The sequence below is a fragment of the Crocodylus siamensis genome, chromosome 10 (assembly GCF_052110815.1).
Source record: "Crocodylus siamensis isolate JL-2025a chromosome 10, ASM5211081v1, whole genome shotgun sequence".
NCBI lineage: Eukaryota > Metazoa > Chordata > Crocodylia > Crocodylidae > Crocodylus > Crocodylus siamensis.
In genome coordinates, this window is record NC_143404.1 from 70,725,930 (window position 1) to 70,737,273 (window position 11,344).

General features: G+C 44.9%; 1 protein-coding gene across 1 annotated transcript in view; it reads right to left on the bottom strand.

Moving 5' to 3' along the window:
* Positions 1-10,726, bottom strand: part of PRPF6 (pre-mRNA processing factor 6) — a 30,338-nt gene extending 19,612 nt beyond the window's left edge. The window contains exons 1-9 of the mRNA XM_090065034.1: positions 10,527-10,726; positions 9,243-9,411; positions 7,003-7,121; positions 6,224-6,302; positions 5,505-5,681; positions 4,372-4,527; positions 2,256-2,350; positions 1,252-1,408; positions 863-1,025 (exon numbers count right to left, since the gene is read on the bottom strand). Coding sequence (XP_089921160.1) covers positions 863-1,025; positions 1,252-1,408; positions 2,256-2,350; positions 4,372-4,527; positions 5,505-5,681; positions 6,224-6,302; positions 7,003-7,121; positions 9,243-9,411; positions 10,527-10,696 — 1,285 coding nt within the window. The 5' untranslated portion in view covers positions 10,697-10,726. The remainder of the gene's footprint in view (positions 1-862; positions 1,026-1,251; positions 1,409-2,255; positions 2,351-4,371; positions 4,528-5,504; positions 5,682-6,223; positions 6,303-7,002; positions 7,122-9,242; positions 9,412-10,526) is intronic.
* Between the last annotated feature and the right edge of the window lie 618 nt (positions 10,727-11,344).

Here is an 11,344-nt window from a genome sequence, read left to right on the forward strand (position 1 = left end):
AACAAGGATTTAGCCTCTGCTAGAATGAGGCTGACATGGTGATTTCAAGCAGTCAAATTAATGCTGTGAGCCCATGGGCAAGACCTGGGTTCAAGATACCAAAACGAATCACTGTTGCGAGAGAAAGAGGTGTCAACCATGTGTGGGCTAAACTACATTGCTGGCTGCCAGCAGACTGACCAAGCATTACGAAGCCGGAGTAGACAGTAAATTAAACAAAGACTGGGGAGACAGAAAGCAGTTATGGGGATGGCACAAGGAAACAAGGGATTGAGTAAACATAGAAAATTTAGTTGGAACAAGTTAGTTCTCCTAGCAGAACAGATCCAAGCCTGACATCCCGGTTGACAGTGACCAGTACCAGACTTTTCAGCTGGAAAGTTTCTTCTCCTACATAGGGCTCTGGAAGTTAGAGGCTGGTTTACACCTTTAAACCCAAGGCTTAAAATGTTTTCCAACATGAGTGCTGTCAAACTCCTTCCAGGTGTTTTCCAACCTCCGCCTCAATGAAGTTAAATGAAAACAGGATAGAAGGGGTTTTAGAGGACAAGAAATTGTGCCATGTTTGTTCAGTGACAAAAGTGCTTTTGAGATCATCAGCATTACAATTCTGGATGTGCTGCCTAACCACATGAACATGCAGTCCCATTTTAAACCCTGTCAAATCTCTGGCATCACTGACCTGCTACAGCAGTAAATTCTGCAAGTTTAAACACATTAAGTGCTTAAACATGTCCTTACCAAGAACATGGAAAAAAAAAACCTCACAGATCTAAGTCTTCAGATCAGACCATGAAGAGACGACACTGTGTGCACATATGTCTTAACACTTTAGTTCTTCCAACCTTGCGGAAGCTCTCACCTTTCCTGAGGACACGTTTCTTTGCTCGGATGTCTGTCTCCAGCTCTGCTGCTCTGATATAAATTCGGACAGACTGTGGGAGATGGCGGACTGCCTGGGCCACCACTGCCTTCGCCGTGTCCCCAGGCTGCAGCCGAGCAGCTTCTAACCAAACATCTTCACTCTGTCAGTCAGGAAAGAAAAATTAGCACTCCTCACAGAGAACACTGGCAAAGGCCCCATAAGAGGGAGGTTCAGTTATAACCACAGGCTAAACACCATTTCTGCTCCTGTCTTACAAGATAAGCTTCTCAGTATAGGCTGAGAGTCTAATGGAGACAAGATGCTTTTAACCACACTCTTTTTGTGAGGTTTTAAAACAGTCAAGTAGAAACCAAAGCAGTTCTAACCTTGGGGCACATTTCTGTCCCCTTCATGATGAGGTTGCGAGCTACTTGCAGTTTGCCAGTGACTTCTTCCAGGCGGGCTGAAGCGATCCACGCTGGGGGGTGGTGAGGGTTGGTCTCCCGGACAGACTTCAGAAGCAAACGAGCTTTTTTGATATCACTGATAAAGAAAACACACAAGGAACTCTCAGTATGCTAATTAACAGCACGCCTTAAGCCAGCTCCCTGCATCCACTCTCTCACAAATCACACATGAATACACATTAACCCTGGCCTTATTCTTAGACACAAATACGACCTTACATGCTAATACTACCCTCCTGTAGAAAATATAGTCATGGAGCTGAGGTCACGTGTGGTTGGAAAAAACAGCACCTGGTGGAGCTGATAATATCCAAGCATGCTTACAAACTTAAAGCCGTTAGATTAAAAGGTATGAATTGAAGTTGTGGTGAATGCTGGTTTAACTGGCCATTTTTAAGGACAGCATCGAGAGCACCATCGGTAGCAAAAAGCTATTTAGTGAGTCAAGTCTTTTGTACAGGTAGACAGATAGATAGATAGATAAGATCTCAGCTTTGACATTTTAAAAGGTCACCAGTCAAATCCAAATCTGCAGTCACTGATGGGAACTGAACTGGATCAGTTCTTAGCCGATAGGCAGTTGCATCACAAAACTGCTGCCATATCTCATCCCCAGTCTTGGCAAAACTGAATACTTGTGGGGACAGTTAAGTGCATCTAACTAACAGGTCTAGATCCTGACCTGCCTTTGTATCTGTAGGGGAGAACTTGTGATAACTGGGCCTGTGGACAAGGGACTTCATCCACCAGATTTTAAGAATACCAATCTTTGAAGAAGAAAAATGTCATCATTCAGACTAGTACAAAGGTTTTAGCCAGAGATATTAGAAATATGGGTTTCTATTGATATGCAGATTATTCAGTCACTGTCAAAAAAAAAAAAAAAAAAAAAATCAAACCAATACATGCCCAGCAAGACCTACTTGATGTCTCCGCCGTGTGTTGGAATCATAGAATTCAAGTCTGTCAGGTATCCCTTTGGGTCCACCACGGTTTGGCCACTCACAGAGTCAGACACCTGAGAAAGAAATTCCAATACTGATGAAAATTACCAACCACAGCACAGTTCAGGAAAAACCAAAAAAGCAACTTATTTGAGAGAGGGAAAACACCAGCACTACCATCACCTGGTTTATAGGGTCACCTGGTATGAAAACCAAAAGAGCAAAAAAAAGGGAAAACTCCTTTCTTTATCACTCCTCTTCCCTCCAGCTCCCCCATTTCTAAACTACAGGACAGTACAGGCCGATCTGAAGAGCTTCTTTCCTAGAAACTGAATCTCAACACTGTTTACATAATTAAACTGTACTACTGACATTTAAACAAACAAAGAGAGAAGAATGAAAAGATCTAATCAAGCTGAGAAAAAAAAAGTGTGTTCACTTTTGACATCTGAAAATAAAAGGGAAAAGCTGTTGAGGCAAAGACATCCAGAAAGGGTATTCAGAGAGATGACAGCTGCAGGAGACAGCTTCTGCATCAACAGCAGTAAATCTACAAGGGCACTAGGAGAAGAGATCAAAACCATCTGGGAAGCAGGATGGCACAAGTCAATTCAGAGTGATTTCTAACTAAGTCTCATTACAATCAGAAGGTAGGAGGCAAGTTCCAGGGAAGAGGTGATCAAGCTTCTGTGAAGTCAAGGCAGCCACTAGAAATAGTTCGTGCACAGAGATGCGTGTTTAAGTTACACATGTGCATGCACATTATTTCCATGTTCCTACTGAACCACAGCACTGAGACATTCTGCTCATGCAATATCAACTTTTTTTTAAAAACAAGTACAAAAGGCTCCAGTCTGGAGCAGTAAAGGCCATTTGATAACCAAGAACTGCCGAAGGCAAATCATCTTGCTATAGATAACTACATCAACTGCCCCTCCAGGCAGGGATCTCTGGTCTGCTAATATCACACATGCACTTTTTATTTAAACAGAAAACTAAAGTGCTTAATAGCTAAGAGCTGACAATTTAAAAATATGGTCTTGAAACCAACTTGCAATCAAAGAATGTACTTCAGAGAGCTCAAATCCAGCTAAAAGTAATAAATAAATAAATAAATAAGAGATCAAATATTCATGGGGAATAAGGGACAGCTAGACATAAAAAGGTTTTGTAGTATCTACAGAAACACTACCAAGAGGGTTTCACTAACAAGCATTCACCTTCAGACTAATTCCTTCAAGATTCCACCTAGGCAAAGACTACATAAAGTGCCACCTTGTTCCTCCCTGTACAAACTGTCACTAACATTGTCAGATATGACAAGTAAACTTTTTTAAATCTTATGAAATTCTGCACAATGAAGAGAAGTAGGAAGATGAAGTAGATTCCATTCTGACGCCTACACAAAACCCAATAGTTGAAGTATTGAATTTTCTCTTAGGTTGAGCAATCCCTCAGAAGATAATGCGTTGCTCAAAAGGATATCATTTAACCTGAAAAAAAGGTTAACATTTGTAGAAATACACAACTGGAAAGCAGAAAGCAAGCAGCTTGACTTTCTGATCCCAGTGGGAGCTGGTAGTACTGGTGACTACGGAAACAAATAAATACATAAGCCCACATTTACTTTGACCTAGAAAAATGCTATTTTAAACAACACTGTTTAAAAGAGCCTTTTCTGTTTCCTTTTATTATTTTATAGCCCAAAGGGAACAAAATAAAGCTTCCAAAACAGGGCTTCATGAGAAACAGCCTACACCTACAGTAAAAGCTCTGTTATCCGGCATCCCCCAGGAACGGGGGTTGCCAGCTAATCAAATATGCACTGTTTGGTGCATGCCCCGGCATCAGTGTGCCAGAGGACAGGGAGGGGGGCCCGCACAGGCTGCTTTGCCCCAAGCTGAAGAAGTAACAAAGAAAAACTTGGCTCACAGCAGTGAAACGGGAAGTCCCCTGGAAGTGGTACTTCCGGTTTCACTTTTGCCACGTCCCTCACAGGCTGGTTAATATGAGTTTTCCAGCTAAGTGCAGGTTAACACAGCTTTTGCTGTATCTTAGGCAAGCCTTTCAGAGGTATGGTATTCTTGTGGCTTACCTGGCTCAATCTCATATCCATCAGAGTATTCCTGGCCTGGCCAATCTTCCTCATATCCAGTTCGCCTGTCCCAGGTGTCATTAGTCCAGGTGTCATTCCTCCTGGATAAGGAGTGTTCAGTCCTCCTGGATACGGCGTGTTCAAGCCACCAAATTGCTGCCAGAAAAATGGAAGAACTTCTTATGATCTATACAGAGATTTTCAGAGGGACCCAAGGGACCCAAGGGAGCGAGGTGCTCAGCTGTTTTTGGTTTCAGTAGGAGCAAGGTGCCCAACTCCCATCCATGCCTTTGAAAGTCTTCTCCTAGCAATTCTGATTGCATGAGCTAAAAGATATGGCCTGGGGAGGCAATAAGATCTCTGTTTGTATTGTAGTGTCATATCATTTTCTAAAGATCAACCACTGGATGAGGAACAAGAATGTTAATGAAATAAACCTCAAAACAAGTGTCAAAAGATGATCATGACATATTAACTGGCAAGGATAGTAATAATAAAAGAGTCATGAGATAACTTGGTGCCAATTCAAGATTGATGCACTTCTCTTCTGTCGGCAGATCACAGTAATCTTCATCTAAAGAATCAAATCATAAGCCAGGCTTAAAACACTGACCTCACTGTCAACTGAAACCAAAACATCTCAATTCTAGAACAAACAAAGCCCCTAGGGGGAGTTGTATTACACTTCCTGCTAAGTATTTCAAAAAAACTTCAGCCAATTAAGAAAAAAAAACCCCAAAACAAAAACATGATGGTTCACTGAGCACACTTAATTATGCACCCCCCTCCCCACCATGGAAAAGGGCCTGGATAACCACATTTTAGACTCTTTCATTACTAAAACAAAATCTAGCCTTAGGCTCTTTTTGCTCAGCTCCAGAATTTATTTTTGTTTCCAATACACCTGGGACTGCAATAGGCCGAAACATCTTCCAAAGCCTCCCATGCTCCGGATGTTCTTCACGCTACGGTTGTCAGCCTCAAGTCCAGTCTTTATTTTTAATGGAACCACAGGACATGTTACAAGTGTATATTGGCATACACTGTGCAGCAACTCTTTAGCTCGACATACAGCTAAATGTTCATCCCAGACCAATGGAAGTTAATTTTCCTAGTTTTGTTTTCATGCTCACCGTCTGTCGGGGGTCCACAGAAGTGTGATTCTCCCCACTCTGCAAGTGTTTAGCAAAAAAGCTATCAGGTACAGGAGTCAGCTTCTCATAACGTGGGTTCCTCTGACGCTTGTTTCTGGCATCACCAACTTCTGGAATGCTCAGCCACTCTTCTTCTGTGACTTCTGCCAGCTTCCTCTACACAAGCACAAGGTGTCAATATTACTGGTTTTTAGAAGATTTTGTGCCTTAATACACCCTGTCAAATTCTTTAGTGAGCTGAATATCAACCTGATAGTTTAGAAACTTCAGGGTAAGTTGGATCCTATTTTGCCAGCAAAAATTTTAAAAAAAAATAGCACTCTTTTCAACAGGTATTTGTTAATATAAACAACATTGCTTTGTAACTACAGATGCCAACAGAATTTTGGTTTAAACCAGTACTGTCCCGTCCCCCCCGCCATACAAAACCTCATACTGAAAGTCATAACACAATACTTCAGGTATTGTCAACCCAACACCGGCTTCTGCAACCTGAGCTATCAGCTACATACTGGTTTTTGCATACTATGCAATGGACATTGCTGCCGTTGTGAAGGCAGGCAACAGGCATAACAGCAAATTCTCAAACAGCCACTACTCTACCTCAAACTGTGCTAATAAATGCAAAAGAATCATGCCCATCCCCCAAAATGGGATTTTTAAATTTGGTGACATGCAGGATAATCTTTTTTTCTTACTTTCAAGTCGGAGAACTGCTGCTGAATTTTGGGACGTTCCATACGGTACTTTTCAATTTCTTCTTTCTCCCGTTGTTCTCTAGAAAACAAATGTCAGAGAAGCTGCATTCACAGAAACACTGAGCGGGGTTTAGACAAAGTACTGTAATAGATCACCCTGTTTCGCCAGAGCTATTAAGGCACAAACCTACATGGAATGTGAGGGGTAGTTCTATAGGTCAGGCTCAGATTCATCTGCAATTAAATAGGATCAATACTTAGTACAAAAAAAAAAAAAAAATTCCAAAGACAACGCAATAGAATAAAAATTAATATGTGCATTAGACCTGGGTCTTTAATCCTGTTATCTATGGATCTGATAATATTATTTATTTTTAATTAAGTTTCTTAAATTTACAAAATATCCCCATGAGAAGACTCTTCTGGTAACATCCAGCTTGTTGCGTGAGGCACATTAGTTCAGTTATGCTCACTGGGAAGTACTATTTCCCCAAACCATAAAAATAAACCACCATGAAAAGCCTCAGCTAATTGAACTATATGTGAATGAAGCTAGGCAACAAGCATTAATCATTCTCCAGGATAAGTCGTGCAACATACCAAGCACTTCTGAAGCAGAAAGGCGCCTCACACTCATTCAGTAGTGACTTTTGAAAATGTTGCCCTGGTAACAGAGCAAGGCAGCACAACAGCAGACAGAGAAGCCAGAAGAACCAATTCCTAGATCCATACCATAAATACAAAATACTGCCTCTCTGAAGTTCCATAATTAAGCCTACCTTCTCTCTTTTCTCCTTTCGTCCATCCTCTTATCCAATGCTGCATAAATAGCATCCGCTTCCTCATCATCTTTCTCATAAGGACCACTTGAGAACAGGCTCCCAGCATAGCCATTAAACTGAAAATTTTAAAGGGCCAAAACATTTTAGTTTCAAAGTTCAGTTACACATCCAGTGAAGCCAATACAGTCATTCAGAATAAAGAAAACCCCTCAGAGACCATTTTAACAGTAAAAAGGCAGCAAAAGGACACAATACATCAGCCCCCTTGGCTCTGCAGGGAACTTGTAGACCTCCTGCATCTAAAAAGGAAGATCTGTAAAGGATGGAAGATTGGATCCACCTCAAAGGAGGAATATTCTGCACTGGTCTGAACCTGTAGGGAGCAAACCAGAAAAGCCAAGGTTGTGACTGAACTCCAACTGGCTACATGTATCAAAGACAATAAAAAGGTCTTTTGTTTTGTTTTTTTTTAGGTATGTGGGGAGCTAGAGGAAAAGCAAGGGTAACACTGGATCCCTGCTAAAGCATATGGGACAACTGACAACTAATGCCCAAGAAAAAGCCAACCTGCTTAATGGGTATTTTGCGTCAGTTTTTCACCAGTCCCAAGGGTGGTAGTCAACAGAAGTCAATCACTGTGGTGCACCGTGACCAGTGGCGTCCCCCAAGGCTCAGTCCTTGGGCCTATACTCTTTAACATCTTTATTAATGATGCGGACATTGGTATTAGAAGTGAACTGGCCAAGTTTGCCGATAACACCAAACTTTGGGGTAAAGCATCCATAACCTGAGGACAGGAGGGCAATCCAGGCCGACCTTGACAGGCTCAGAAAATGGCCAGATGAAAACCTGATGGCATTCAACACTGAAAAATGCAAGGTACTCCACCTTGGGGAAAAAGCCTGCAACACGCTTATAGGCTTGGCAGTGCTACACTGGCTAGCACCACAGCTGAAAGGGACTTGGGGGTCATGACTGACCACAAGATGAATGAGCTACCAATGTGATGTCACAGCTGGTAAAGTGAGCAAAACTCTGGCTTGCATCCATAGATGCTTCTCAAACAAATCCCAGGATGTCACCCTCCTGCTGTACTCGGCCTTGGTGAGGCCGCAGCTGGAATACTGCATCCAATTCCAGGCTCCACAATTTAAAAAGGATGTGGACAAGCTTGAGAGAGTCCAGAGGAGAGCCACACACATGATCAGAGGGCAGGAGAACAGGCCTTATGATGAGAGGCTGAGAGCCATGGGACGCTTCAGCCTGGAAAAGAGCAGGCTCAGGGGGGACCTGGTGGCTGCCTATAAGTTTATAAGGGGTGTACATCAGGATCTGGGGGAACATCTTTTTTCACCAGAGAGCCCCAAGGGATGACAAGATCAAATGGTCACAAACTCCTCCAAGACCATTTCAGGCTAAACACAAGGAAAAACTTCTTTACCTTCCAAGCCCCCCCAGGGCCTGGAACAGACTTCCACCAGAGCTGGTGCAAGCACCTACTCTGGACTCGTTTAAGAGACATGTAGATGTTTATCGTGCTAGGATCCTTTGACCCCAGCTGACTTCCTGCCCCTGGGGGGGGGGGGGCTGGACTTGATCATCTTCCGAGGTCCCTTCCAGCCCTAATGTCTATGAAATGCAACTAAAATAGCCCTAAAGCAACCTATCATAGTAGTGAATTTCATCAGCAAAAACCTTCTGGTAAGTGATAATTGCATAAATGTTTCATTAGCAGGAATGTTTAACTATTGAAAACAAATGTAAAACAAACGATGCATCTCAATATGAATCAATTTTGCTGCGTTAAATGCAAGTTTTTATTGGGACAGGATAATCTCAATGATGGGGTAAAAAGCAAGGGTTTAGACTTCACTTCTGGAGAAGAATAAGAGGAACGGTCCACAAAGTACTCATCTTGATGTTCTATTTATACATCCCTCCCAAAATACCCAGGGTTCAGTACAAACAGCCTGATCACAATGTGCAAATATCACCACAGAAAAATAAACCCATGAACACTGTGGCATCACACATGCACAAAACTCACAGCAAAGGGTGCTGCTAACTGACTCTGCAAAGAACTCTGCCATTGTACTCTCACATAGAGACTTGTCACAGCACAGGACTTCAGGATGATTTTAAGTAGTGTTTCTGGGATGGGGGGACAGGGTGGGGGAAGAGAGGTAGCGATAGATTTCCCCCCCTCAGACAGGAGGAAAATGCCCATGGAGCATCACCTCATCATAATTGGTGTCGTTCAGATCTTCGTCATCATCATCTGCCGTCTGGTTTTTCTTCATCTGGTCCCCAACAGTTCTCTTCCCTGGCGGAGCATGACGATCATCCACTGGGTCATTGGCATCACGTGCAGGGCCAATATCAGAACGGGTGGTAAAGCCCGTAGCACTAAATTGAGAGACATGAGGCTATGATTTAGTCTGCAGCAATAATACTAGACGCTCTGAAGGCGAGGAACAAAAAATCCAGCCATTCACAAGTATAGTAGTACCTAGCCCCACCACCTCGCTACTGAAATAGATATTGTGCAGGAACAGCTTCCCCCTTAAAGGGACACCATGATGGGGCAAGGAAGCCAAACTTCTACTGTCCAGTTTCCCTCCCAAGGTTCAGTGCCTCTAAATACATTGAATCAGGAGGCCTGGAGGAAAAGAAAATCTTCCTCCTATTCATGAGAAGAGAAGCCAGGCTGCAGGAAAACCCTTTTTGCCACAGTCCCAAGGTACTTTGATCACCTTGAGCTTCCAACACCTCATCCACAATGAAGCACCAAAGTGCACCTGATCACTTCCAGGTTTGAATGCAAACTGACCTGGCTGAGCCGCAGCCTATTTCACTCTGCCTTCAAACCCACTCCCAAACCTTTTAGCCAGCGGCTCTCAACCTCATTAGACTCCAGGCCTCACTCAGAAAATGGCAGCTTTTCAGCCCCTGCTACACATTGCATATATTAGGCAATTCGCTGGTTAATCACGCAATAAATTTAGACTGGCCGCTTGTACAAAGTAAGACCAGTCACAAAGTCACCATCACACCATTAATGGGTCAATCATATATTTAGCCCAAAGTAATTATCAGGTAATAAAACTGTCTGCTCAGCTATACAGGTAGTGCTCGGAAGTGTGTAATAACCTGATAGCTAGTTACCATCCTGCTTTAATTCAAAGGTGTAGCAGGGCCCCTAGTTTCCCCACCTACAGAGAAACAAACAAACCAAGTCTCCTGCCGCAGGGAGCTGCAAGACACCCTCGCAGATCACAACACGTCAATTCCTGCTCTAAGCCCCCAGCTCGGGGGTGCCAGACGGACAGTGCAAGGAAACCCCAATCCTGCCCCTCCCCCTCCCCCCAACTGCCAGCTCCACCCAGGCTCGACTCCCCACCCCATCCCCCTGCGCGGTTGTCCCCGCAGCACCAACCCCTCCAGGCCCGACGGCAGCTGAGAGGCGCCGCAGCCCGCCCCCCCTCGCCCAGGCCCGAGGGGGGGGCGGGGGGAGGGCTCACCCGCGGCCCAGGCCCGGCACGTAGCCCAGCGGTGCGGGCATGCCCAGGAACGGCTTCTTTTTCTTGTTCATGGTGCCCGTGATGGCGGCGGCCAGGCCCGAGGGAGCGGCCGCACTAGAGCCGCCCGCGCCTGAGGAGGAAGAGGAAGAGGAAGCGGCCGCGGAGGCCATTTTGGGAAGCGGAGGCGGTGCTACCCAGGCAGGCACCGCGGCCGGAAGTCCCGCCCGCGGGCTTCCGGGCCGAGGGACTGAGGTGGGGGGGTGGAATGTTGGAGGGTGTGCGCATGCGCGCTAGGGCCATGGTGGGCTGCTTGTAGGTGCCTGCTCGTGCAAGCAGGTATTCCCCGCCCCCGGCCAGCCTCCCCTGGGCACGCACTGCGTGTGACATGCACGTGCATTGCACGCCACGTGCCCCGCGTCGCAGAGGTCAGGGTCCTCAACATTGCCAACTTCCGTGATTTTCGGCGTCGTTCCTAAAGTTGCCGTAAAAGTTTATGCGTCAGGATTGGGAAAACCGCAGCTCTTTCTTTGATATAAGTATTACCAATATACATGGACGTGAAGGAGCTACCTTGTTGCACGTTCCTGAGGCGTAAACATTTACAAGCCACGCCAAAAATCATGCTGCGTGCGCGGTGTGGCTCCCGCGCTCGGTGCGTGCGGGTGCTGCCGGGGTGCTCTGCTTTGTGTCGCCTTCTGGCTCCCTTGATAGCAACCTGTGACCTCCCTCGGCCCCGCTGGTTATTTGTCCCAAGGAATCAGTTGTGACCTCCCTTATTAAGACTTAAAATTTCATTGTCCTACGATTCCCTTTGGCCC